The following is a 27,645-nucleotide window of genomic DNA, read 5'->3' as shown; positions in this document are numbered from 1 at the left end:
AATGATGTTTTGACCCGAGAAAGGCCTCCCAGGTCGTGCAGGGTTTTGAGATTTTCGAAATTTGATTTCAGTTCAATTTGGATTCCCCCTCGCCCCCCCCCCCCCCCCCCCCCCCATTTCCACTTGCTGCTTTCTCTCCATCTTATTTTTTTTTTATTCTCCATGTGAGGGATATCCAGGAATCACCGGATCCCGATTGCTTTGCATTCCGGGGCTGAGCAGGCTCCACACAGAGTTGTGATGTTAACAGCTGGGCAAGCTGTGACTAGAAAAATGTTTTGCTGGAATTTTTCTGGCCGACTTGAATCCTTTCAGCTTGCAAAACCCTCACGCTTGCCCTCCTCACCCTCCTTCATACTCCGGAGCCAGAAGCTTGGCTTTTTTGCTTTGGCCTCGGTGCTAACTCATTGGGCTGGGGTAGCCGGGGCTGCCCGACCCTTCGAGGCTGCTGGAAAACAGCCCTGTGCTCCCGGTGCCGTGGCCGGGCAGCGCCAGGAGCAAACCTGCGCTGGGAATACGAGGAAAGAGGGATAGAGAGGAGGGGTGGAGGGATGGAGGCAAGCTGCCTGCCAGCCCTGACGGCCTCCGCTGCCCTCCCTCCCGCTGCCTTCATCCTAGCACTGAGGCTGGAGGGGTGACAGACCCCAAGAATCGCATGTTGCAGGCTACAGCTTGTGCTAAGTGCCTCCCAGTAGCCTTTGGGCTGCGGGAAGTACCAAACCTTTTTTACCTAAAAATTTGCTGCTTGTTAACACCAGGAAATTTTTCCTTGGTTTTATGCTGCAGGATGGAGATCCCAGGACTTTGCACTGTGTTCATGGCTCACTGCATCCCGGCTCACCTGATCCCAGCTCACCCGATCCCAGCTCACCCAATCCTGGTTCTCCCCTCGCACTGAGCTGCAGCAGTTCCCTCGTTTGCAGGCACCAAATTCCCCTACGAAAACATGCAGAAGAAACCACCTGAGTGCTGGCAGTCACCTGAGGGACACGCAGCCACCCTACAGCGCCAGATAGCGTAATGTCACCTTTGAAACCACCCTAATAGGATTCCCTGGAAATATTTATTATTAGAGGTCCCTAAGGGCGAGCATGACCCGAGGCATTGGGCTCGAGAGTGCCTGTCCCCGGGGTCGAGGGAGATGAAAGCCCTGCCTGTCCCTGGCAGCGCTGCTGCCGCAGCAGCTGGGAGATTTGCTTTGTTCCCTGGGCAAACAGTCCCGCTGGGGCTTGGAGCTTTCTTGTCGCTAATTTAATTTGGCAGAGGCGTCACTGAGGGAGCAGTTGCCGGTCTGGGCACCTTCCCCAGCTTTTTGGGGCCCCCTCCAAGCACGGTGCTTTGGCACACACTTGGCTTCAAGCAGGAATATTGTGACAAAGTGGCAGCAATGGTGGACACCGATAACACTGACCTCAGCTCTTAAACCTCTCATGATACTGCTACTTGTAAAGGAGAGTCTTGATGAGTATAGTGATACCATTAAACCAAGTTGGGAAGCATCGGATAGACTTAAAGAAACTTAGAATTAATGCAAGAATACACAAATATAATCAGTCAGACCACATTTCTGTCTAGCCCAGTTCTCTCTTCCCCGCAGTGGTCTGTAGGAGATGCTTTGAAAGATGCTTGACCCTGTGGGTGTCTCCTGCAGCGAGGAGTTCCATGGCTCCTTCACACACGATGGAAAAAAAGTACCTTTTGGGGGTGTGTGGGCTGAACCTGCCACCTCCTAGTTTTGTTTGGTACCCAGTGTATCTGGGCTCCAAGGAATAGTGTTTTATTTTTCAGAAACTTGAATGGGTGAGAGGAAGCTGTGACTCAGCCGCTGGTGAATCATTGCAGCTCCAGATGACGCCTCTCCCTGCTTGCTGGTGCCCCTCAAGCGCAGGAACCAGTAAGTCCATACCAGACAAGCCCCTGTCACATCATGGGATGTAGTTCGAGTCCAGGCCTGGGATCAGCTGGAAATGAAATCCCACCTCCAGCCCGTTTTCCACCCATCACAGAATCACAGAATTGTTTAGGTTGGAAAAGACCTTGAAGCTCCTCCAGTCCAACCATTGACCTAACACTGACAGTTCCCAACTCCACCAGATCCCTCAGCGCTAAGTCAACCTGACTCTTAAACCCCTCCAGGAATGGGGACTCCCCCCCTGCCCTGGGCAGCCCATTCCAATGCCTAACCACCTGTTCTGTAAAGAAATGCTTCCTAATATCCAGTCTAAACCTTCCCTGGCACAATTTGAGGCCATTCCCTCTTGTCCTATCACATGTTACTTGGTTAAAGAGACTCATCCCCAGCTCTCTGCACCCTCCTTTCAGGTAGTTGTAGAGGGCCATGAGGTCTCCCCTCAGCCTCCTCTTCTCCAGACTAAACCCCCCCAGTTCCCTCAGCCACTCCCCATCAGACCTGTGCTCCAGACCCTGCACCAGCTTCGTTGCCCTTCTCTGGACACGCTCGAGTCATTCAATGGCCTTTTTGTAGTGAGGGGCCCAAAACTGAACACAGTAATCGAGACGCGGCCTCACCAGTGCTGAGTACAGGGGTAAGATCCCTTCCCTGTCCCTGCTGGCCACACTATTGCTGACACAAGCCAGGATGCCATTGGCCTTCTTGGCCACCTGGGCACACTGCTGGCTCCTGTTCAGCTGGCTGTCAAACAACACCCCCAGGTCCCTCTCTGACTGGCAGCTCTCCAGCCACTCCTCCCCAAGCCTGTAGCCCTGCTGGGGGTTGTTGTGGTCCTTCCCAAACTCCTTATTTCCGTGTGAGATCAAAGTCTTTCCCATGCCAAAAAGCCCCCCTGATAACTTTCATTTCCTCCAAGGTCTGCTCAACCCCTCATTTTATTTGGAAAACACTACTAATTTTACACTGCAAATAGAAACACTCTCTTGTTTCCCCCTTGTTTCATTGGATTCAGATGGTTTATTCAGCAGTTTGCCCCAGTACACAGCTGGGAGCTTCACTTCTGCCTTGGTAACACCCAGCTAGCACCCGAGGCCAGTATATTTGGGTTTTTCTCGGCATGGTGGGATGAGAGGAGATGTGAAGTGACTGCAGACACAATCACACCTTTCCTCCCAGCTGCTTGCTCTGCTCTCCAGTGGCGATTGCTGTTTGCAGATGTTAGCCTAACTTAAAGTAAGCAATGGAAAACTCTGCTCCCGGAGAAACATTCCTCTCATTTTTCCCCCATGCTTCTGCCTTTCCCCTCCCTCTCCCCCTCCCACAAAAAAAACGCCTGCAGTTTAAACACCAAAAATAAAGCATGCCTGGTCGTGGGCTGGATAAAAATAGCAGCCCTTGGTATTTACTTTACAAGCAGCAATGGGTTTTCCGGCTTTGGAGGAGAATGGGGAGGCAGGAGCGGGATGGGAAGGGATGGGATGGTGACCCTTGACGGGGTGGAGAACAAACACTGAGCTGGTGTTTTTGGGGCTGGCAGGCTCCATGGCAGCTGCTTCACCCTCTCCTCTCCCTCAGTTGGTGCCTGCTGGGTTCTGTCCGCTTGGGAGGGGGGAGCCCTGGGGAAGGATTGGTCTCAGGTGTCATCCCACCTTGGTGCTAATGTGCTGTTTCAGGGCTGCCCTTAAGTGCCTGGGGCTCAGTCCCACATGGGCAGTGATGGGAGAAAGGCTGCTCTTCGAGGAGCAAGACTCACCAAACTGGTGAGTTTTTTGGGGCTGCCTGGTGAGTTTTTTGGGGCTGCCTCTTCTCCACCCATCACCTAGGAGGCTTTGGATGCAGGGGGGCTTCCTGAGGGGTGTCTGGGTCTGCTGGAGCATCCTCCCTGGTGTTTAGGGGAAAGAAAGGGCTGGAGTGGGGAGCAAGGTGGGGTCTCTGGGTGCATCCTCAGGTCCTGCTTGGTGCTTGCATTGAGTAAAGATGGGGTACGGGGACCCAAGTGTGTTTGGAGAGGAGGGAGAACACGTGTCTCTGCTTGGGGTGTGTTTCAGTATGTGCCATGGGGTTTGGAAGGAAAGCAAACCTCATAGGTAGAGCTCTTTGTTATTTTAGAGCTGATGATTGTTTTGTGTGTATGAGCCTTCAGAAACTCCTTCCTGAGGAAATCCTACGGGCAGTGCTGGCGGCAGGCAAGGGGGAGAGGAGACGTGCTGGGAGGTGGGGAGAGTGCTGGGACCGGGTGGGTCCTGGCAGCGTGATGTGGTGCCTTCCCATTTAGGAATGGCTTAAGGATCAGTTACATGAAGGCCAGGGGACAAAAACATCGTCGGTGAATGGGGGTCTCTGGGGGTCACCGGCAGCGTCTTCCTGTCACCTCCCAAGGGCTGGATTTGTGGGAGGTGTGAACCAAAGGCCGAGGAGTGTGTGATGCTTGGGCACAGCCTCGGTGTCCCCAAGGACCATCATGTGCCCCCAGTAGTGGGAAGTGGTGGCTTGTGCCTCCTCCTGGAGGGGCCGCTCCCAAGGGTTTCCTGTGCCAGGTGGGTGGTGCATCTGATCTGCCAATGTTGATTTTTAGGTGAAAAACCTGTTGTACCGGCTGTCCCCTCTGGTGCAGTCCTTCCTTTGGCTCAGCCCCATGATAACCAAGAAGCAATCAGCAGCTGTCCCTCCTTGCCAGCTTCCCCCGGAGCCCAGCCGAGGCGGGCAGGGAGATCCCATCCCGTTTCTTTAATAATAAGCAGCTGCCAAATTATTATTATTATTAATGTTGTATTATCCCTTCCCCTCTGTAAGCCATTTCCACAGGGGAAGCTGTTCCTGGAGATCTCCTCGGCTTGGGACCACATGAGGATTTTGGCTGGTGGCACTGGAGTGGTTGGCCAAGGTTGTGACCTTGTGCTGGGACATTTTGTGCTGCCCTTGGGGCTTAGCTCCTGCCTGGGGATGGGGACTATTTGACCCTTGCTCTTCACAGTTCAAAGTCTTCTTCCTCCTCATCTCGTTTGCTACCCGGGGGGTTGGCAGGAAGGATATGCAGCTGGGTGCTGGGGCTTGGGCAGGGCAGCTGGGTGGAGGCTTACCCACGCCCCGGGGAGGGAACTGAGAGTGAAATGCAAATCGTGGCGAGTGAAAGAGAAAAAACACACCCAAGGCCTTTCTCCTGGGGGTGTTTTGCCCCTTTCTGCTCCTCATGAGGGAGAGCAGGTTCCTTTATTTGGAGGGGCAAAGTGTCCCTTGAGCTGGGGGGAGAGGTGGCCTTGGGTCGTGGGTGAGGAACCGATACAAGACAGTGAGCAGGCAGATGCCAGCTGCTTTCGGCATGACTTAGTGCAGCAGGGGACGTGGGAGCAGGAGGAGGGCCAGAGCCTGTCCCCAGGAGCAGGGGGACGCTGGCTGCCAGTGATGCTCCTCCAGCCCTGTCCCCTCTGCCGCTCCTCTCCCGGCAGCTGTTTCCAACGCCTTCTCCTGACGTTCTTAGAGGAAGGGTTTCTCACTTCATCCCCCCCTTCTCTCACTTTTGGGGAGGATTTTTCTCAGAAACATTTGCAGAGTTGCTTCCTTCAGATCCCTCTTTTGTTGCAATGTCACCAAACGCAGGAGACAGTGTGGGGACAAGGGGCTGTTGTGGCGAACAGAGGCAGCTTGTGTTCCCACCAGCATCCCGGTGTGCTCCGCTCCGCTGACAGGCAGCCATGCCAGGCCCCGGTGCCTATGGAGGGGTAGCACCAGGGAGATAACCTGGGTGGGAGCAAGAGGATTAACCCTGCTGCTGGGAATGAGCCTGCTTATACATTGCATGGTGCATGCTAGAGGGGGGCTCACACCTCCAACATCCCTAACAACAGCAGAAAGCAATCCAAAATACTGGGAGGGAGAGAAGTGCCACTATAAGAGGTCCCTAATCACAGCTAGGTTCTTGCCTCAAACATAGTGTGTATAATATGGATTATTTTTTTGGTGGGGAAGATTGTTGAAACAGGTTGGAAGCAGAAAAATCGCTGCATGTTGATGCCTTGGCTGTAGCACAGGGAAGGGGGAATAAGCCTGTGGGTTGCTATTCACAGCGTGCCTCATCCCATGGAGAGGGGACAAATCAATGAAATTTAAAAGCCCTGCATTTAGATTTGATTAAAAGAGATAATTTATTTTTTTTTCTATGCTCTACATAATTAAGCTTTAGAGCTTGTAGGCACAGGAGTTGAAAATATAAAAATGGGAATGAAGGTTTTAAAGGGATGATGAGCACATCCAGGCTTATGAGGGAGAATTAAAACCCCAGAATGTTAAAGATGGTGCTATAAAAATCACATCCCACAAGGCATAAAGCAGCTGTGAATTCATGGGATGAGGATGCCCCTTCATCGACCTGCTCCAGCCTTGCTCCTGCAGGCATTGCACCTCCTCCCACAGTGCTGCTTGCTCCGGGGCAAGCATTTCCCTTGTGTTTTTTTGGGCTGAGGTTACAGGGTGTGTTGCTGGGAATGCATTGCTCGAGCTCCTGGTTTGGGATGGATGCCCAACACCCTTGCTGAGGACCTTTGTACACCCTCCTGATGTTTGTTGGTAGAACAAAGTTCCCAAGCATCGCTCATGCAAGAAGGGGACTTTGGTAAGAGGGCTGTGATGAAATATCTCCGTACAAAGTGCAGATGGGGGCGGGGGGGGACTGGCAGTGCGATGCTCTGCAGAGGCTGGAAGTGTCCAAAGAGGAGCATGGCTGCCTGCAGCATGGCTGTGCTGTCTGATGGTGCTGCCTGCGCAGAGCCTGGACTGCCCAAGGAGGAGCATTTCCTGGAGAGTCTGAAAATGTGAGATCCCACCACGTGTGATACTGCAGGACTGTGTCTAGAGTGTACAGATGGCTTTGAGCTGTGCAAAGGCAGAGGGGCCCAGAGCGATGAGGCTGGTGGGCACCTGTGATGGGTGGTGGGGCAGGAGTTCCCCAGGGGTGGATGTGGTGGGGCCAAACACCTCCCTGGCTTAAGTCACAGAATCACAGAATCATCTCGGTTGGAAAAGCCCTTGAAGATCATCCGGTCCAACCATGAACCTCACACTGACCGTTCCCAACTCCACCAGATCCCTCAGAGCTGGGTCAACCCAACTCTTCAACCCCTCCAGGGATGGGGACTCCCCCCCTGCCCTGGGCAGCCCATTCCAACGCCCAACAACCCCTTCTGGAAAGAAATACTTCCTAAGAGCTTGTCTAAACCTTTCCTGGTGTAATCCATCCCTGGTTCCAATTCAAAACTTGGAATGTTTAGGAAGGGGCTTGTGCCAGCCCTAACCCCCTTCTTATCCCATCTGAAGCATGGAGCTGGGCCATGGCTCTCACTTTGGGAGGTGGGTTATGGGCCAGGGGGATGCTGTGGCTCCACATACACCTGCCTTCTCTGGGTACCAACCTCCAAGTGGTGTGTGCTCACCTCATGCATCTGGTTATTGCAATGGGAGTCTGTGTTTCCTTCAGGTGAGCTGTTCTAAGGGAGCTCTGCAGGGATTGAGGGTCCTGTTGGTCCCACTTGGCCCCAGACATGCTGAATGGAGGGTACAGTAGAGGGCACTGCCCTTCTCCAAGGGACCACAAATGACATGCACTGCATTGGGCCAACTCTTATTCAAGGAGGGTGAGACTGGGATGACAAGCACAGGCAAGCCTTCCCCTCCATCCCAAACCTATCTCCATCCCTTGGCTCCTCCATGTGCAGAGGAGAGCCCCTGGGCTTGCCTGAAGGGTCTTCCATGGCACTGACTCCATTCAGACATGAAGGGACATGACAGTTAATCCAGACAGTTGAGTCTGTCGGGCTTCAGGCTTGGCTTTTTGCTGTGTTGGTGGCCATGGCCAAGGTGGGGGATCCCCGTGCTTATGACTTCCTTTTTTCTTTCTCTTGAATCGGAGCAAGAAAGAGAAGTTAAGAAGCTGCTGCAAAACAAATGCCCCTGTTTTGTCTCTCTGAAATTAAATTTAGAAAATACTGAAGTGGTCTGGCAGAAGAGCTTCTTTCAGGCTTTCTCATCCTGCCTGGCTACGTGTCAAACATGAAAACTTAAGACGAGGAGGTCTAAATAAAGTCTGCATGTGAAATGAGAGGAAACTTTCAAAATCCTCTGAAATTCATACTTGTCCCAGAGATTTTTGCTAAATCAATGTTGGTTGTTGTTTTTGGGGTGGCTTTTTTTTGTTTTCCACTGGGAGCATGTTATGCTGGAAATAGCCTTGCAATTTGGTTTTCGGTGGGATTTCCATCGTGCTGAGAACAGATTGCTGTCTAAATTGGGAGAACAGCTCTAACTGAAGACTTTGGGGTTGTTTTGCTCTGCTCCCAAGCATTTACACTGCAGCTTTGCTTTCTCTGGCTGCAAATTGCAGAGCTGAGGGCCTCTCTAGCTTGTGAGAGCAGCTAAATTTATTAACGAAGCATCCTGCACTGGGCTGAGGCCAAAGTGCAGCTCCCTGCCTTACCGGGGTTGAAGGACCAGCAGCGTGGTCTGACTTTGTGGTCACTTTATTGTTATTTACTTTAACAAGATAACTCAAGCAGGGGGGACCTTGGGGAGCCTCTGGTCTGACCTGCTGCCCAAGACAGCCCTGGGGTCAGATGAAGTTGCTCAGGGCTTTCTCCAGCCTGGTCTTGAGCACCCCCAAGGATGGAGACGGTACCACCAGCCAACGCTGGGCTGTCCCCAAAATTTCCTCCCTGTATGTTTTTTTTTTTTTATCCCATTGCATGTGCTTTGCCTCAGCTGCTCTCTTCCTCTCAGTTTGTGTTTCTTGGCGTGCTTTGCGAATGAGGAGCGTGGTTTCTTCCAGCTGCTGCTGGGCTCGCTGGGGTGGCTGTCTCGGCTGGGCAACACCTTGCAGCTCAGCTGCAAACCGCAGAGCGAAAAACCAAGCCTCCGTGGCCAGCTGCTTCGGATGCAGAAGTATGTATCTCCACTGGGGCAGGGCATGACCTTGCCGGAGGGTGAGAGCATGCGAATTCCTGCTAATAAACCCCCCCCCCCCCCGTGCCCCTTCTCCCATGGGGTAAACAAGGATTAGGGACAGGAGATGCACTGAGGTTAGGGCTGTGATGCTGCCGGGCTTGGATACACGAGGACCCCGCTCCCACCCCACTCCCGGACAGGCACACAGCTCGCTCCTTCGGTATCTTTTATTAATGTATAGAAAATGCATTAAAAAAAGGAACTATACATAGCCTAAGAGCGGTCAGGACTAAAAATACTAGTTAACAATGGTTAACAAGCGTCGATCCCATTCTCCGAGCTACGTTTTCATTACAGGGTGGGGAGGGTTGTTTAATATATTATTTATTTATATTATTTATTTTATTTATGCATTTATTTGCTTTTATCTTCCCCCTCATTTGGTTGTGTTGGTTTGTGTTTGAGTTCATCAGAACCTGTCCAAGGGATTTCGTTGCCTCTGTTCTTTCTTCTTATTTAAGGTTTTTAAATTTTTTAAAGTAATAAACACAGTTCCAGGGTAACACCTGTACACAGGGGGCTGCTTGTTTGTTTGTTAGATCTTTGCGTCACCATCCTTCTGAGAAACCACTGACACCTGGAGAGCTGCAGGCTGGGTACCGAGGCAGCTCTGGGCGTCAGCATCTCCCCAGGAAAGAGCCTTTCCCTCCCCCTTACTGCAAACCTCCCCCCTGGGAGAGGCAATGAGTTGCCACCACCCTCTGGGCACCATCAGGTTTAAGGAAGGGGGAGAGTGGCCCTGGAGGGTACCGGTGGTCCCCAAGGGTCTTGGTTGGGTTTGATGACCATCCTGGGGTGCTTGGCTGACAGAAACAGGGATAGGCTTCTTGCTTGGCCCTGGGACAGAGACCTTTGTTAGTGGGTGTAAGCATGAATTAAAGTTTTTTTGGGGGTGAGACCTCTTTGCTGGCAGTGTCTGGTAAGGTCAAAGCTTGTGGGTGTTGCTGGGAGGCACAGGGCAGGGGGTGTGTGGTCATCCCAGGGTGTGATGGTGGGGACACACCAGGAGGGTGGCTCTGGGTCTGGATAAAGGGCATGTGCTGGCACGGAGGTGATGCACTGGGCGGGTATTCTGACTCCTGCTGTATTTGGGCAGGTCACTCTAAGTCTGTTGTGGGCACAGGGCCACCCCAGTGTGGGGACACCACTACTTGAGCCCTCACCTGCTGCACCACTGGGGACAAAGGTGGCCCTGACACTTCATCTGGGGTAAGCATCACTTTGGGAAGGAGGTAGGAGCTTGGGGCAAGAGGGCGTTTAGTCTGGTGCTATGCTTTGAGATCTCCATGGTAAAGTAATACAAAGATAAGGAGTAGAAGCAAAGGCTTCTTCCCAACCTTTGTGTGGCTCTGACACTCTTCCAACATCCTTCTGACAAAACCCTTTGGGGAAGGCCTGACCTCTTTCTTTCCCCATATTAGTCATTTATAAATGCTGTCTTAAGGATCACTTTACTAAAAGCAGCTTTTCTTTTCAGGCCTTTTTTTTTTTTTTTTCTTTGGTTACATTTTAGTGCAGTGCGTTGTGGAAAGGTGGGCTTGGAGGACTGGCAGGAATGTGAACAGAGGGAAATCAAAACTATGTGAGCGATGAAAAAGTCCCTTGGTGTTTCCTTCCAGGATTTGGGGGTTAGAAAGAAGAGGCAGCTTTGAAAGGCTGTGGGGGTCCTGGGCAGTCATGGTGATCTGCTGGGTGAAGGATCTGACATGCTTCTCCTTGCTTGATGTTAGAGGAGTTGTCATCTCACAGTGGATAGTGTGATTTGAGTAACAGCTTCAAGTTTGTTTTAGGGGCTGTAGCAAGCCTGGGCCATATGAGCTGGGTGGCAGAAGAGCCACCAAAGCCCAGTGATGATTCATGTGCTGGAGCCAAGGTCTCTTGAGATGAACACTGTGCAGGATCCAGGCTGGGTTTCTGGGAATTTCAGGCCTGTTGCCAAGACTTCATTCAATCTCGACGCTACGCTGATGGGGGACAGGGCCGAACTTCTGGTTGGACAATGAATTCAGAAAAAGGTCTTACCCAACCAGTGATGGAGGGTAAAGAGAGACTGTACTTAATCACCTGGCTGTTCTGTAGCATCAACATCAAGCAAAAATTTGCTTAAAACCACTGGCAGGAGCTTTGCCCAGAAAAATTAATCAGGCAACAATGAAAAATAAATTTCTGGAAAATTGTATCTTGTAGATGGACAATGTGAACAAGGGACAATGGCCCAAATGACCAGGTCGTTGCTGCTGATTTTTTTGCTGAGGCTTGGGTTAGGTTATCACCAGGAGAGAAAAACCACCACATGTAGATGTCTTTCCTTTAAAAGATTTTAGCAACTGCATTTCACCAAGGTAAGGGAAAGGCAACACCCTGGCACTGTGTTTGAGATCAAGGACCAGCACTGGTATATAGCGGCACTGGAAGGTCAGATATTATCTCCAGGGTCGTCCTTCAGACTCGATGATGGAGTTGAGTCAATGGGGCCCTTTCATCTTGATTACAGGATTTATAAAAGGGATGACAGACATAAGCAGGGAGGGAGAGGCATACATTAGAAAATCTATTTAGAGAATAATCAGCCTTTTTGATGATTTTCTTCTGAATCTCCTGGAAAAGCTTGGCATGTGTTGATTTTCTGTTTGACTTTACCTTTGAAAAGAGAAGCTTCTTGCCTTCCACTTGATTGTGGATGATGAGCTCCCATGTTTCCACTAATACCTCTTCCTTTCACCTGGGTAGATAAACAGCACTATCCGAGACAGGTGATGAATGCCATCCACCGCCAATCTGCTCCTAGTTATAACCCCTGCACTATAGTGCTTTTGTTAGGACACTTGTTGTCTATAAACTCTTGGTGATATTGGGAAAACATATTACTCTGCTGGTCTACTAGGAGGCTTCTTAGGTTTTAATGAGTTCTATCTGCTGCTTCTTGTTGGCTTTTGGGACCTAAAACAGGGCAGGTTTCTTGGGAGGTGTGACATGCTGCCATCTGTGACAATGGCCATGTCCTACAAGAGATCCCATCATCTGTAGCCTGACTGACCTGTTCCTCAACTGGTTGACTTGTTGCCTGATTTAATCCTGATGGTAAGTAAGAAGAGGTGCCTCATTTACCTGTGAGATGTTGCTGAACTACAGCATCCTTCCTCCAGGTTGGACTGCAGCTTGTAAGCTGACCACTTGAAGGGCTGGACCGTGTATCTAATCCTGTCCTTGGGGTTAGCTATGATTTTGTGTGCCAGTATGTGGCATGGACAAGGAGGCTACATTTCCCTCTTAATGCCCTTCTTCATCTCTGCAACCATGGTGAGTAATGTCAGAAAATGCAGGAGCATGACCGTGAAAGAGACACTGGCCTGAATTATAAGCTACTGCAAAGATGCCTTTATGTTGCCATCTGGAAGATGTTTCTTGAGACAAAGCAGCTTCAGTGTGATAAAATCAAAAAGCAGTGTTTAGCATTTGTAATGCTCCCTTGGCTGTGAACCCAGCGATGAGCTGCATTGTCCTTGGATGTGGGGACAAGTCCCTTCTCTGAGACCAAGCCAGTGACAATGCCCAGCATTGATCAGACCCCTTGGCAGAGGAGTGACTCCAGCATGGTGGTCATTTGGGCTACGTGAAGGTGGTGTCAATGACTACAGAAAGCAGCCAGAGCTATCTGAAGGGTCCATCATCCTTAAGATAGGAGAAGTTAAAGATGGGAAGAGTGAACTCATCTATTCTTCCAGGAGTCTTGAACTGCTCCAAAATCTGAATGGACTAAGCCTTCCTTCCAAGAGGGAAAACAGTTGATTTCCTGTTAGAGAGATGGTGATACCAAGGCACTGAGATTTGAGTCCCTCTTGTGATGGTGGTGAAGAGAGATGGTGTAGGACAAGGAAGGGAATGGGAGTTTCTCAGCTTGCACTTGTCTTCCCTTGGCTGCATCCTTATCCTTCCCCGTGTACTTGGAGGTCCCTGAACAAGAGCACCTGGGCTGTGCCAGCTGCTGTCTGGGCTGCAGTTGTGTGATAGCTCTTTCTGTTGCCGGTCCTTCTCTGAGATTCTTTGGTTTGCGACCAATGACCTCTGTGAGAGACAGAATTGTGGAATTTGGAAATAGCAGAGGAAATGGGCCCTAGGCTTCAAGACCACAAGTAGTGATTTTTCTCCCAAGTCCTCTAATTTGAATCCTTTCTTCTCCATCAAGCTCAGCATAATGCAGGCAGATGTCATGCACCTGAAGTGGGATGAGTTCAGCTCAGAGGAGAAGATGATGTAGGTTGAGGCTGGTGGAGCAGCTCTTGTTCCACTGCACCCCCATGTACATGAGGATGACTTTGGCTGTGGTGGGGTCAACACGTGAGCTGTGGGTTCTCTAGAGTTTGCCCACACATGCAGATATTCACCAAGTCCTCCTGGTGTGATCTGTGAAAACTGGGGATGGGATAAGCCTTGTGTTTGCTCATCCTTGCGTTGTCTCTATGTGTAAAGTGCCCGCACGCGGGGGAGGGATGACCAGGCTATTGCCCTTAGCCAGAAGGAGAGACAGGCCTCTGCCTGCTGGAAGAGTTGGTGTCTACAGGATGGCATGAAGCTTGGGACCTCCCTGCCAAGAGGGGAAAGGGAGTCAGGGAGAGGGCGAGTGTCCCTGGCCATGACTGGAGTGGAAATGGATGCACCAAGGTCCCTGTGGGGAAGGTTTTTGCCATGAGCCCCATGACAAACGTTTCTAACACGGTATGCTGGGGACTTCTAAGTCTTTTAAAAAAATATCAAAAATCTGTCTGTCTCTTTCTCTCTTTCTTCTCGTGTTAAGGGCCAGAGTATTGGGGTAGGGAGACTGGAAATTTGGTATTTCTCTGGGACAGATGCAAAGCAATGAGGTCTTTCCTTTCCCATGACCTTTGCTTGTGCCGTAGTTCCCTCCAGCACTTGTGAGGGGCAGGTTGCTATCTCAGACGAGTAGTAATTTTTTTTTTTCCCTTTTCATATTATAAAATACAAACAAATGACAGAAAAGGTCAGGTGGTGGGAGGTGGGAGGGGGTTCAGCTGGCTCAGAGCTGTAGGGACCGTCTCTTCCTCCCAAAGATGTTACGGTGGTTATAAGGTCTCATCTTCATTTCCACGAAGGGGATGGAGAACTCATGGCCTTTCCAATGGTACCAGTTAATCCCCTGGCAGAAGGGAGAGAAAGGCACAGGGTAAAGAAAGACCCTAACACAAAACTAGAGTGGGAGAGGAAGGAAATGAGGTTGACTGCTGTAGAGAAGCCAGAAGGAAGAACTTGCTACAGCAGGAGCAAGAAGCTCTTCTGCTGCTCTGGCTTGATGTTTTTTCCCACAGTTCAAAGGCTCCTGATCAAATTTTATGTATGTATGTATTTTTTTAAAATGAATTTAACAAGGTTCCATAGTAAATGACCATGACAGCCAGTGTGAGGCACAAAGCACCAGCCCAAGTGTTTGAAGGTGGTTCCATTTGCTCCAGCTTGTGTTGGGTCATACCAGCGGTGCTCCTGACCCTGGTGCACCAACCACGCAGCCCCAGCCCTAGCTTGGGCTTGCTGTCATGCTTGGTTGCGCTGATAGAAGAAATGCTGAAGGTTTTCAGCCCAGCTCTGCCCTTACCTGACTGTGCCGGGACTCTCCGTACTTGCCGTTGAGGTTGGTGCGGTGGCAGTTCTTATACCACCAGGCCCCTTTGTAGGACATGGCGCAGTTGGTCACAGCGACATCGTTGTCCCTGTCCTTGGTGGAGAAGGGGCGGCCCTGGTGATAGCTGAGGGAGTCCCCTGTGGAAAGAGGTGCCGTTAGGTGTGAGGGAGCCTGAGTCATCTGGTCTTTTCAGAAGAAAATTAGGATATTCTGGTATATGTGTAGCCTGTGGATCAACAGCTCAAGCAGCTGAAGGCCTGGGAATAATGTTAACTGGAATTGCTCACAACTGGTTCATCTGAGGTCCTCTGCTGTTGGTTTAGGATCAGTACAGACCATAGAAAACCTTAGAGGCTGCTTGGGTTTGGCAGATAGAATGCTGTATGGTTTTGGATCTGAATTTCAGTGTTTCAGAAGTGAATTAAATCCTAGATTTAGGCATCCCTGGTTTCCTGAAGCCTGGCTCTGCTACATAACTTCAGGATGCTTTCAGCCTCCTTCCCTCCTGTTAGCCACAGGGAACTTTTTCTCGCAGAGAAGGCCTACCATTCACCTCTTGAACCAAAATGCTCGGCCTTCTTTTCTCCCTTTGGATAAGGGGAACAACATTTTGGAAGGCACGTAATGTCTTACTACACCAAAGCCACCAACCCCATCTTCCCTCCTTATTAAGGAACAAGTGAGCTGCTTTTGGGTGAAAGAAGAGCCAAAGTGAAACATGGTCGTTATTACAACTGAGAGATGTACTTACAGGAGACATTCTTAATATGCTCCTTGGTGGTCCCTAAGAAAATACGAAGTGGACCCATGCTAGCTGTGTGTAGTCCAACCACTGAGAGGCATGCTAGAAAACCTCTTGGCAATAAACCATTTGGTGCATCTTGGCTGTCTTTGCTCAAGGTGGAGCAGAAGCTTCTTGGTTGGGCAACTAGAAGAAGAGCTTGCTTGAGGAAAGGAAAGGAGTTGTTTCTGCAGCACTGTTACTGCCATTTTTGGCAATAGGTTGGGTGCCTTGTGCCCTGGGACTTAAGGTCAGATCAAGTGCTGTGTCGCACACAACCAAGATCCCTGTCTTCTCTTCCAGGACATTGTATAAGAAAATTCCTGTGTTTTAGATACAGTGTGTGGTTCCTCACTAAGTATATGGTGGTGAAGCTTTGTATGGATCATGGAGGCTTGCAGTCACTGGGCATGTCTATCCCAGCTAGAGGGTCTGAAGCTGGACCCCTCTACTACTTCTTGGGGAAGAGACCCCCTCCCTCCATCACCCACCATTTTCTGGTGGGCAAAGCCTAGCACTACTGCATCAGCTGAGCAAGCAGGTGTGACAGCGTCTTTGCAAAAGTGGACTGCATTTGGCCTCTACATGAGGAAACAATGAAGAAGATTTCAGATTTTTCCATTGCTGTGGGAGGGTGATAAAAACAGCCTGCAGCATGGCATCAATAGCGAGCTGCAGTGATTGCCAAGTGAGATGACACCTCTGACGACTGACCTGGTTTTTTTGAACAGCAATGCCTCTGATATTTAATATCTAATCCCAATGGAAAATTCCCTGGGTCCTTAGTGGGATTTATCAGCATGGTTTACATGAGGGACTGAAGGAAGGCAGAAAGGGCTATGGGTTTGTCTTGCTGCTCAGACAAGTAAACTTAGATATTGGGATTTCCTTTACAGTTTCAGACCCACAAGTCCCAGGATTTCCCTACTACTTGCTAGCAATGAGGTTGTACCCGAAGTGCCGTTGTAGTCCCCTATTCGCAGCTTGTACAGGCTCCGGGAGTCACCAACAGAGAACTTGTCGTAGTAGGCGTACGCCGCTTCCTGGCCGTCCCTCATGTCTATTCGCAACTCATAGCGCCCTTGGGACGTGATCTTGTGGATGTTGTCCAAGCCTGGTGAGACAAACAGCGAGACACCTGGTGAGACCCGGTGCCTGGATCTGCTCCGTGAGCAAACAAAAAGCTCTAGGCAAATAAAACGGCTGTGGGAAATGAGAGGGAGAAGAGGAACCAAAAAGCAACAGCACTTCTGGTTAAGTCTTTGCCTCTCCTGGCACTGGTGGGGTCTGAACTCTCTGTCCCCACTCAAACTTTTCCTCCCCATGGCTATGCTATGAGAGGGGAGTTCAAGGCGCAGGTTCAGCTTTCTCCATGCTACTGAAGCTGGGGGCGTTCAGCTGTGGAGCCCTGTTGCTTCTGATGTTTCTGTTAAGTTCCCATACAAGTCAGAGCGTGTTTATGCTGCAGGGCTGGCCTTGGCTGATGTTCAGGTTTTGTGGGAGCACACTGTTTCAGAGTCATGCTGGGTCCCCCACTTATCCCTTTCCTACTTTTTTTTGGCAATTGGCTTGCTGAGCTGTAGATGCCTCCAAGGCAACCTGTAGTCATCCAAAGGAGGATGGTAGGTTTTGGTCCATGAAGACCCCCAGTGTACCCCCTTCTCTCCTAGGAGGAGCAAACTGGGGAGCTGCTGGCCTTCACAATGTGCTTTTATGTGGCGTGCCCATGAGTGACTTTCTAACGTGTAGGGCAGAGAACAAACAACAGAAAGAAAACTGTCCAAGGGAGAGCGTAGAGGAGTGGGTTGAAAGGCGAGGAGCCAACAGCAGACACGAGTGAGCAGCACAGTGTACGGGGAGCCTGGGTTTGTCACGTCAATGAAAGACAACCAGATAAGGTCTTACCAAGCCAAAACTCATCCTCCAAGTTTCCAAAGCCAACCCGGTAATCTGCCCATTTCCGGAAGAAATCAGTCAGCCCATTCTGCCGCCTCTGGAAGACCTGTGGTGGGGGAAGACCAGGGGGAAGTTCAGTGCGAAGGAGAAGAGGGTTAGCCTTGCCGAGCTTTGGGGCACATAAAATAAAGACAATACTTCATCTTTCCGTCGTGCCTGTCAGGGTAGAAAATTGCAATGCCCATCCAGTTAATGTAAATTGCAGCCATGCAATTAATGCCTGTGCAGATGGAGAAACTGAAGAGATGTTAGATGATGTCCAAGGCAAGTCAATGTTATAATAGGAAGGAATCAGCTTTCAAGCTTTTTTCTCTACCCGATGTGTGGTGCCTCTGATTTTCTAGCATGTGATTCTGCTTTCGGTTGGCTTTTTCTGTGATATCCAAGGGGATGCTCTGAGGCAGAGTGAGATGGAGGGAAATTTCCTGGCTAAAATAACATCCATGCTAGAAATCAGCATTCGAGAAAGCTCATTTTTTTTTTTGTTTCAACTATACATCTAGTGGAGTTTTGTGTAATGTGTGTAAGCAAGCATTTGACACGAATAAAATCAAAGCACCAGAGCATTATTTACTTAAGCTGTCAGTCCATCTATGTCAAGACAAGCAGTGTTTGTGCAATTCAAAAGCCAAACAGGCATTTTCCTCTAAAATGCTCCTGTGTGGACTTAATCGGGGTGATGCCTGACACCCTCCTACTGCAGGCAGTGTGAATCATTCCCCATGAAAGCTATCGGCCATTAATTTCATTTCTAGAACAATAAATCAGCTTCACTCTCAGATTTTGCTCTCCAGAAGCACTGCAAACACGTCAAATAAATCAAAGGGCATTCCTCCAAGTGTAACTGTTATTACTAGAGCGTGGGCCATTCCCTATGGCGTGGGAAATGAAGCGTGTGATATTAAGCCTGCTGTCGTTCCCGCGCAGCGTGGTGCTTGGCTTTGGTGGTAGGATGAGGCTCAGTTACTTTGCGATAGGGACAACATGTAGGACAACTGCACAGCTACTCACAATCCAGCCGCCTCCGTCGGTGGTCATGTCGCAGTAGACCTGCACCCGCTGGCTGAGGTCCCCGTTGATGGAGATGGTGTAGATGCCACTCAGCGTGTCTCCGTTCATCAGGTGCTGGGCGCAGTCCTGAGGGTTAGCAAAGACACGGCCACCTGCGAAATTTTTTAAAAAAAGCAAAATGTAAGCAGAGCAGCACCCTTTCCACATGCCTTGGGCACCACTGGTTACTATCCAGGGAAGGTCTAACTTGGCTTCTGCATCTCAAGTTATTCTGCAAGGCACTGGGACATTACACCTGTCAACAACATCAGGGAATTTAATGGAAAAAATTGTGTGCATATTTTAATTAATCTCCCATACATCCTATATTGGAAAGCTGCATGGTAACATCACTATGAATGATGAAGGATGTCACTTCTTGGCCCATCTTTCTGCACTGCGTCTGAAACCCTAGGGTTTAAGCTGTCACCAGCATATTTAGACAGCTGTGAAAATACCAAAACCTGTTCTCCTCTCAGAATTGCCAGCTCCAAACAAGTCTTACGACTTTACTGATTCCAGCGGGATTCTCCTGATCCATGCCCTTGGAAATGGTGGTGGACTTACACCAGGCTGATTGTCACTTGCAAACTGAGTAGGAATTGGGCCATGTGAGATGCTAGAGATGGGCAGCATGGGCTGTGTGGCTGTGCTCCAGGTGTCCTCTAATGAAGAAACATCTCATTTGGGGGTCAGAGTCTTAACTACGAGACCCCAGCAGTACTGGCATGTCAACTCTGGGTTCAATTTTTTCTCATTCAACGCAAAAGGGGGAAATACATATTTTTCTTTGCTGTTAGTGTGTACAGATGATGGAGTAAATGAGTGCAAAGCTGGCAATGTGGATGTGGCTTTCAAGGATGTCTCGATTACGCATTGAGAAGGTGTGAAGGACATGCTGGGTGCATCTGTCACAACTGCGTGGTACCCTGTAGGACCAGGGTACAGACCCTTGTCTGTTATTTCCCACTTGGGTGTATTCCCCCCACCCTTGCAACCTGAAGACTCAGAGGTTGTTGCTTTGTCCAAATGTTGAAGATCCCCTAATTTTTCCTGTCTCTATGGTCTGTAGTGCAAGGTCTGGTGAGACAGTGTTTGCATTTTATAGTATCCAACAATGAAAACTGCTTCAAAGACAACCACTTCAGACTCCCCTGAGCTCTGTAGAGATTACTTGTTTCTTAATTTATATTCATATCTTTAAGAGCCAAGGAGACCTTGAAAGACATTTCAAACCACTATAAATTATAAATACTGTATCTGTTTCTTCCTTTTGTCCCATCTGTATACAATTCCCCAAGAACCTTATGCAAACATGAAACAAAGAGGCTGAGCTATTAATATGTCAGAGGGAATAGAAGAACCCCAGGATGTGTACTGTGAGCAAAAGGAAGCAAAACAATTTAAATTAAGCCTGTTTTTTTTTTCTTTTCTTTTTTTGTCTCCTTAAAGACAAGTCCTTGTTCTCTGCAAAGTGCACTGGTACACTACCAGCGTAAATTGAATCCCACCCAGACCCCCATTCTTTGCTGAGGGATGCTGCCCATGGATTGCATTGCCTTGGCGGTCGTTCCTGGGTTCTTTTGTCTCACCGATATATGGGGTAAGTGGGGAGAAACTGGTGTCTTGCTGATGCCTACCTTCTTCTTAAAAGCAAATTAAACCTGTGTTCGAATGCTGCGTCAGCTAGCAATGGTGTCTCTAACGCTGCTGAGGTCTGACGTTTGTATTTAATGGAAATGGTGCTCTCCTTGCCTGATGTGAGTGGGTTTCTGCTGCTTTATCCCAGCTGAGAAGCCAACCCTGTGCAGTTTCATCCCCGACTCCTGAACAGCCTCAAAGATTACACACATTTTTCCATCACCTGCCTGAATTGCGCTGGCTTTATGTGTCTGCGTAAGAAGCGAGAATAACAGGAAAGCCTGATCTGTAGATGCATTAGAGAAGAGTCTTTTCTTTTTTTGGTTGACGTAAATAGTTTCTATTATCTCTTAAAAGCAGGTGAAGGCAACTTTGCATGTAACTGGGATGGGGAAGTGTATCCACAGCAGAATCAAAGAAAACTCTCCTAATTGAACCGGCAACGCAGATGGGAGGAATTTTGGTGGACATCATCTTCAGGCTTCTTAGTGATTTTGAAGCCCAGGAGAAATGTAATTGGATTCAGCCCTGAACAAAATGCACTCTGTTAAGTGCCCTGGCCTAGTAAGGCTTTTCAAAGAGGGTGAGGGATGATATGCTTTGCACAGTTTCTAACGTGAATGGTTGCAAAGGGTGGGGGCAACAGTGACATTTTCACACAAGCATTTTCATTCTTGCAAGTGTAAGCACTCTGTGAGGGTTATGGTGGCTGTGGATGCCCACCCTTTGATTTGGAAAGGAAACCATTCCTGTTGCCTCAGTGGATAATGATTTCTCTAGAATTAGAGTGGGGAGGAATAATGCAATTAGACAAAATCAGTGGGACCACAGTCCTGCAGGCATGCTGGTTCTGCTGCCTATGACTCCACTGGTGGTGGTGGAGATACACCTCCTTGATATTTCCAGGGAGTCCCCATTGCTGGAAACATTCAAGGCCAGGTTGGATGGGGCTCTGAGCAACCTAATCTAGTTGAAGATGTCCCTGCTCATTGCAGGGGGATTGGACTAGGTGATCTTTAAAGGTTCTTTCCAACCCAAACTTTTCTATGATTGGTATTTGTGAGAGAGCAGACCATGTATACAGTGTGGAGACACCAGCTGGGTCTCACCCCCCTCACTCCAAGAGCATACCTGTTGATACGTGTTGTTGACTTCTGTGGGTTTTTTTCCTCTATTTATGCACTTGAGGAGGGGAAAGGGCAAGGCAAAGTGCATAGTAGATGGTTCCTGGTCTGAAGCTCAAATCCCCTTGCTCTGGGCTGGGTCTTGTGTAGATTCTTCAGCCACTAACCTTTTGTAGCAAAACAGCACTGTGGGTCATGGCAATGAATGTACCTCTCTGTGGATCGTGGTGAAATGCTGCATGAGGAGGGAAAGCCCATAAAAGCAGTCCACGTCTACCAGCATGATATGTGGGCTAAGCCTCACCTGGCCGAGCAGATGTGGTGCAAGTCCTCACCTGTGGTGAAGGTGGTGGAGATGAAGCCGCTCCGCATGGCGTTCTGGGCAGCTTGCAGGCGCACTGTGTACTCTGTGGTCTCAGAAAGCCCCTCCAGGCGGATCCATGTGTCCTCAGCATCCACAATCAGCTCCTGTACATGCATCCCAGAAGGAGGTAGACACCAAGAGCAACAGATGAAAAAAGTGATGGGGAGCCTAAAGAGCAATCGAGGAGGGAAGGGAAGCCACGAACTACCACAGCCCTTGGTGCCTGACTGAGAAGTGTTGCATGGCTGCTTACACCCCTGGACTAAGCCAGTGTGAGGTCAGTGAATATATTCAACCTTTTGGGATGGTTTGGGTGGGAGAAGGCTAGCTGGTTTGGACACAGGAGATTTAAATGTTTGCAGTCTGTGTGGTCTGTTTACTGACTCTGTTGGGATCTGCATGCCCTCGGTACGGGGCATGACTGATTGCCCAAGCATCGTAAGAAGTAGAGCTGACCAAACTTCGTTATCAGTCAGTTTTGACTCCGTCAATTCCTGGCACGTTAATTTTTCTGGTTGTCAGCCAATGCCATGTAGCATTACATCGAACCCCTTCTGCAAAGCTATTATCCTCTGGCTGCTGTGAGCCAGTCGCACTGGCAAAGGAAATGAGACTATTTGCGGTGACGTGTTTCTGATAGTGTTTGTAGCAGCTCTTCCAGACAGGCAGATATGGACACACTCATTAAATAATCAAATATATTGTATTGCAGGATTAATTAGCTGTCTGTACCTATCTTCCTTTTTGCAAGAAGGGCAAATGGCATTTTTAGCATCTCTGTTCATAGGATAATTTTCTCCTGCCTCAGCTTGCTTGTGTTTCACAAATTGTGAATTTCCCCTGTTCCTCCAAACTTTCCAGGTATGCCCTCTTTGCCCAGACCTGCAGGTGTGCATAAAGGTTTTGCCCTAGGCAATCTTTTCCTGCTTTTTCCAATTGTTTATCTGAAGTATCACTTATGCAGAAAGCAGCATCTGCCCTTCTGGTCTTTCCCTGACCTTGTAAGCATTGTTCTTTTGCTTTGTTGGGTTTCTCCTGCTCCTTTCTCCACCGTCACATTATTCTGTGATTTAATGACCCTCTTTCTTTGTGAGGACTCACTCACCTTCCGGCTGCCGTCGGTGGATCTGTAGGTCATGACGTAGTTCTCGATCTCTCCCACGGGAGGCACCCAGGAGAGCAGGGCGCTCCGTCGAGTGACTTCACTGGCGGTCAGATTTGTTGGAGGATCCAAAACTGCAAGGGATAAGGACAGGGACCCAGGAAAGTGCAAGTTCTCACACACAACCACACCAGGCCTGCTTCCCAACTCAGTTCACTGGGGTTCAGCCTTGCAACCCTGAGCTACAGCCCAAAGTCCATCCTCACCCTCTGTTTCCAGACCTCATCTCCCATTCCCAGCCTTGAACAGTGCTCTGCAAACCCTCTAAAAGTCACCCTCTACCTGGATGCTCTCTGAAGGGTAACAGCTCTGAAATTCAGGTGCTATGGGGCCTGCCAAGCTTCTTGTAAGCAAAATGGGTTGTAGTGCTCTTCTGGACTATGGCCTTGGGCAAGAAAACAACCTGGTCAAGGGTCTTCTCAGGGGAAATCAAAGAAAGGTGTGGATGGATGTTGAAAGGGTGAAAATAATGGTTAGTGCTTGTTGTGATTAAAATTCTCTTCTTGTGTTGTGTCCAACAGTGGTATTTGGGTGTTCTTTTGGCACAAGGCTACTTCTATCCCCATGTGTATGTGACAGGAGCTTTGACTGAGCCTTGCTGTCTGCTTTTCCTGGGGTGGATGTATGGCTAAGGGTGCATAACAGGCAGTGGGGTAGGTGATTCTACGTACGAGTTGTGAAGTTGGTGCTGATGGTCTGGCTGGTGAGAGGCCCATTGGTGGCGTACATAGAGACTGTGTAGGTGGTACTGGGCAGGAGGTTGGTCAGCTGGTACTCCTGATTGACTCCATCCACGAGAATTGTTTCTCCTGCAACTGTAAGAAAAAAGAGCTGAGTTAGGGTAGATGTTCAAGGTGGTTCTCCAAAATGTGTCTATGGGTATGACCTCATGAACAAAAGCACTTATACTGCTGAAACACCATGAGCTGCTGTTCAGCAGCTGAGTTGCAGTGATGGTGTTTGGTCAGAAGGATGGTCTTATTTTTCCCACAGTCCTTATATTTGCCTGATACTTTCTTTCCCTTCAGTAGTGGGTTTCATTGTGTTTGCCACACACCAAGTTTCTGTGGATGGGTACTTGCTTTCCCCTAGGCTGCTGCTGGTGGGCCAGTTAGCAAAGTGGGAGGATCCCAGTCCCCTCCTGTGTGGACTGCCATACTTCAAGGCTTGGTGGGGGCCAGTGGAAAGCACGTGCCATTGGACCTGCACTGGAGGAGCTGACATCTGGGGACAGGGTACAGCCCTGCCCTCCCGAATCAAGGGCTCCTTCTCTACTCCCTCTGTGGAGGGCACCCACCAAGCCCTGGGCTTTGGGATGGGGGAGAGGCAAAGATGAGCTGAAACAAAATCCCAGCGTACCTGCGCGGCGGGTGAGGATGAGGACGTAGCTCTCCACCTCCGACAGTGGCGGGTTCCACTGCAGCAGCGCCTCGGTGGGGGTGATGTTGGTGGCCGTGACCCCCAAGGGGGCATCCATGGCTGCATGGGGGACAGATTCAGAAAGTCAGAGGCATTAAGAGACTGGGCTATGAACTGGGAGGGCTTTTTGTGGCCCATTGCTCATGGTTCTGCCTTGCTGCCCAGGCATATGTGCCTGCAGAGAAGTTATTGCTGCCCTAGCTGGAGAGCAGAGATGTCATAAGTTGTGCTACTCTGTTACTGGGACTGCTCCTCCATGGTTTTCCTGATGCACAGCCTGGGATGTTAGGGGGTTTTTTTAGGTTTTGAAGAATCTGGAGATAGAAGAGGATTTTATTCTTGCAGCAGATGCTGTTTGTGTCAGGGCTTCCCCAGGGATTATTTCTGGAAGTCTGTACTCCCTTTAGGAAAGGTTGTCATGGTTGCCCAACATCATATCTCTGGCTTCCCCATGCCCACTACACAGATTTATCACTCCCCCCCCCATGACTACCCATACATATTCTGGAAAAGCTTTCCCTAGGCATACTTCAAAAGTCCACATTGGGCCCTTGTGAGCCTCGATTATTATCTCGAGCTTGCATCAGGCTGGCATGAGGTCCAGCTTGCTCTCAGCTGTCTGATTGCTATTGTGAACCGGGGCTTCCAGCCCTGCCTGGGGCTGGATCTGGCACTGTTTGATTGCTACCTGACCACCAGAAGCCCATTCCCACCTGTGTGCACGATGATGGAGGCCACCTCACTCTCCTCCCGGCCCCGCATGCTCTTCACCCCGATCTCGTACTTGGTGGCGGGCTGCAGGTGGTGGAGGGCGTACTCAGTGACATCACTGGCGATGGCGGTGCTGTCTGTCCTCCCTGCAGGGACGGAGCCAAGAGCTTTGGCATCACGTCTGCCCCTGTCCCTGGAGTACAGGAGGTACTTGGGAGGGGAGGGCAATGCCACAAGCCCTCTCCAGGGCTGATACTGGAGGTAACTGGGTTTAGTGCCTGCAAGTGCGCACCTGCATACCCATCACTCTGCTGGCTCAACCTTTTCGGCATCATAGGCGAAACTAGGGCCAAGTCAGATGAGCCAGGGGAAGTAGATGAAGGAGGTGGGATTTCAGGATCAGGCCCTGAATTAACCATCCCTGGGGAGGGCACACTACAGGGGTCACTCCCTGTGCCCCCCTCTGTGCCAAGCTGGCCCTTGGCTGCAGTGGTCCCTTCCCATCCTCATCCCAGACCCTGTCCTCCATCCCCACAGTCTCTTGGTCCATCCCAGCTATCGGTGGCTTTTCCCAGGACAATGGGCTGTTGCCTGGGGTGAGGATGACCTGGGTCTTGCTTGTGCCAGTGGGTGGATGGAGGGTTGGCAGCTGCAAGCTCAGGGCATTAGCAAGAGTGGTCTGACCCGTTACCTTCAGCAGCACGGTAGGATATTCTATAGTGGTCGAAGGCAGCAATGGGAGGGCTCCAGTAGACTATCATGGACTCCTGGGTGACGTTGCCCACCCTGAGGTCCTTTGGTGCATCGATCCCTGGTGAGATGGAACAGAAAGCAAAACTGTGGGAGGCAAGTCCTCTCCCCATCCTCCTGCCCACACTCCTGGTGGGGTCCCATGCCCAGCTGGGGTGGGGTCCTGTGGTACCTGTTGTGATGGAGCCCACGACAGGCTCGGAGCTGATGGCACCATGCATGGCCACCAGTGACACCAGGTACTCGGTGGATGGCTGCAAGCCCGTCAGGCTGGCATGCCTGCGGGTGCCATCAAGTGTGACCTGTTGTGCCTTCTCCTCATCCTGGGGGCTGTAGGTGAGGATGAGGCGGTCTGCTGGTGGGGATGGGTCACTCCACGTGACATTCACACTGGAGGACGTCAGTTGGGAGAAGTGGAGCTGTGTAATGGGCCGAACCCCTGTGAAATGGAGAGGAGAAATGCAACCCCAAGGGTCTGCAGATCCCGGCCTCCACATTGTTCCCAGCACTTGTACAGGAAATAGCCAAGAGAGGTGGCAAAGTTGGAGCTCTGGGCCCTCCATTGATCTGAAACTTTGCTGGGATTGAGGCAGAACCAGGAGGGGTAAAAATGGTGTTTGCTCTGCCTGCAAACACCCTCCATCCCAGACCCATATGGTGGGTGATGGGGCTGTACCACTACAGATAGTATGTGTGCTCTGGGCTTCTTGACTGCAGGCTTTTCAACCAGAGGTGCTTGTGAGGTCCCTCAAGGCTTTGTTTCTCCTTCTTATGGACATACAGGCCACCCTGACCACAGAGGACAGAATGGGCTGTCCATTCCCCCAACCATGCCTTGTTCTTATGAGAGCCTCCAGCCAAGCAAGTGTGCTCAGTGCTGCTGGCGAAGGGGACAGTGACCCCACACTGATAGGGCAATCCTCCTTCTGAGGTCAACGGACCTGCTCCTACATGGATGCATTGCCTCCAGCTGTCATCCCCATCACCACCTGAAGAGTTTCGGCACTGAGGAAGTGGTGGCTGGCGGTCGTGCCAAGGTGGGGTGGTGGTCTGTGCCCTTGGCCCCATCCCAACTTGTCTTTCTCTACCTGTGAAGGCATCCACAGTGGCCTCCAGACTCTGCTGGCGTCCCCTCTCGGCAATGATGGAGATGGTGTACTCTGTCCCAGGCTCCAGCTCCGAAAGGGTGAGCTGCGACTTGTCCCGGGGCACCGTCACTTCAGAGGCCATCCCTGAGGCGGGGGTGAAGGTGACACGGTAGTGATCGATGGGACCCGTGGCTTTGGTCCAGGCCAGTGAGATGGACGTCTCTGTGGAGGCTGTCACCAGGAGGTCCCGTGGGCTGTCAAGCTCTGTGGGAGAGGGTTGGTGCAGACCTTTGTCCCCAGGCACGAACTGTCCCATGGCGACATCTGAGCCATAGGAACCAGCTGTGCTTGGAGCACTCAGAGGGGCCAAACTCACCGGTTCTGGCATTCATGGTCGCCGGCACACTCTGCTGGCTGTCCATCACGGCTGAAATCCCAATGCCATACTCTGTCCCCGGCACCAGATCTGCCAGGGGGTGCAAAGAACACGAACAGGCATGAGGGCAACACCTGGCTGAGTGGCCTCAGGATGCAAACCCCCACCTCCCATGGCTGACGACAGGGTGGGACCCTTCTGAGCATCCCTGGCATGAGCGGCCCTCCCACAGGTCAGCAGTTCCTCTGTGTGTTGCAGAAGAGCTGAGCCTTTTTAAAAAGCCCCATGGATGCCTTTGGACAGGGAATTTGGATTATTCTAGCTCAGAAATAAGCAATTTTTAAAAGTCGTTGCTGAGGTCTGCTGTAATTGCTGGCATCAAGACAGGAATTGTGTGTGTGTGTGTGTGTGAGCTGAGATGGGAACGATAAAGTAGCTATATTTGTTTCCAAAGTGATTCGACATCAAATATTGTCAGAGGGTTGTCTCAAAGAGAAATAAATTATGCAGAGTAAATTAAATGCACATTAATTAGGAAAGGCACAGTCTTTCTGGGAGCCGAATCAAGCGCTGCTCCTTGGTGTGGACGTATGCCTCTCTCAAGGGACATGGGTATCGAGTTCATCCAGCTCCTTTCCTGTGCACCTCTTGCTGATTGATGTTTTATCTCCGTGGGACATCCCCTG

General features: G+C 50.3%; 1 protein-coding gene across 1 annotated transcript in view; it reads right to left on the bottom strand.

Annotated features, from left to right (window-relative positions):
- Positions 1-9,055: 9,055 nt before the first annotated feature.
- Positions 9,056-27,645, bottom strand: part of TNR (tenascin R) — an 81,645-nt gene continuing 63,055 nt past the window's right edge. Inside the window, exons 9-22 of the mRNA XM_074833031.1 lie at positions 26,960-27,049; positions 26,584-26,847; positions 25,668-25,934; positions 25,437-25,556; positions 24,748-24,891; positions 23,975-24,094; positions 23,287-23,430; positions 22,559-22,689; positions 21,425-21,557; positions 18,286-18,437; positions 17,224-17,320; positions 16,271-16,432; positions 14,511-14,674; positions 9,056-14,057 (exon numbers count right to left, since the gene is read on the bottom strand). Coding sequence (XP_074689132.1) covers positions 13,938-14,057; positions 14,511-14,674; positions 16,271-16,432; positions 17,224-17,320; positions 18,286-18,437; positions 21,425-21,557; positions 22,559-22,689; positions 23,287-23,430; positions 23,975-24,094; positions 24,748-24,891; positions 25,437-25,556; positions 25,668-25,934; positions 26,584-26,847; positions 26,960-27,049 — 2,108 coding nt within the window. The 3' untranslated portion in view covers positions 9,056-13,937. The remainder of the gene's footprint in view (positions 14,058-14,510; positions 14,675-16,270; positions 16,433-17,223; positions 17,321-18,285; positions 18,438-21,424; positions 21,558-22,558; positions 22,690-23,286; positions 23,431-23,974; positions 24,095-24,747; positions 24,892-25,436; positions 25,557-25,667; positions 25,935-26,583; positions 26,848-26,959; positions 27,050-27,645) is intronic.

The sequence above is a fragment of the Strix aluco genome, chromosome 8, assembly GCF_031877795.1.
Source record: "Strix aluco isolate bStrAlu1 chromosome 8, bStrAlu1.hap1, whole genome shotgun sequence".
In the NCBI taxonomy this organism is placed as follows: Eukaryota; Metazoa; Chordata; class Aves; order Strigiformes; family Strigidae; genus Strix; species Strix aluco.
This window is presented reverse-complemented; position numbering and strand designations above follow the sequence as displayed.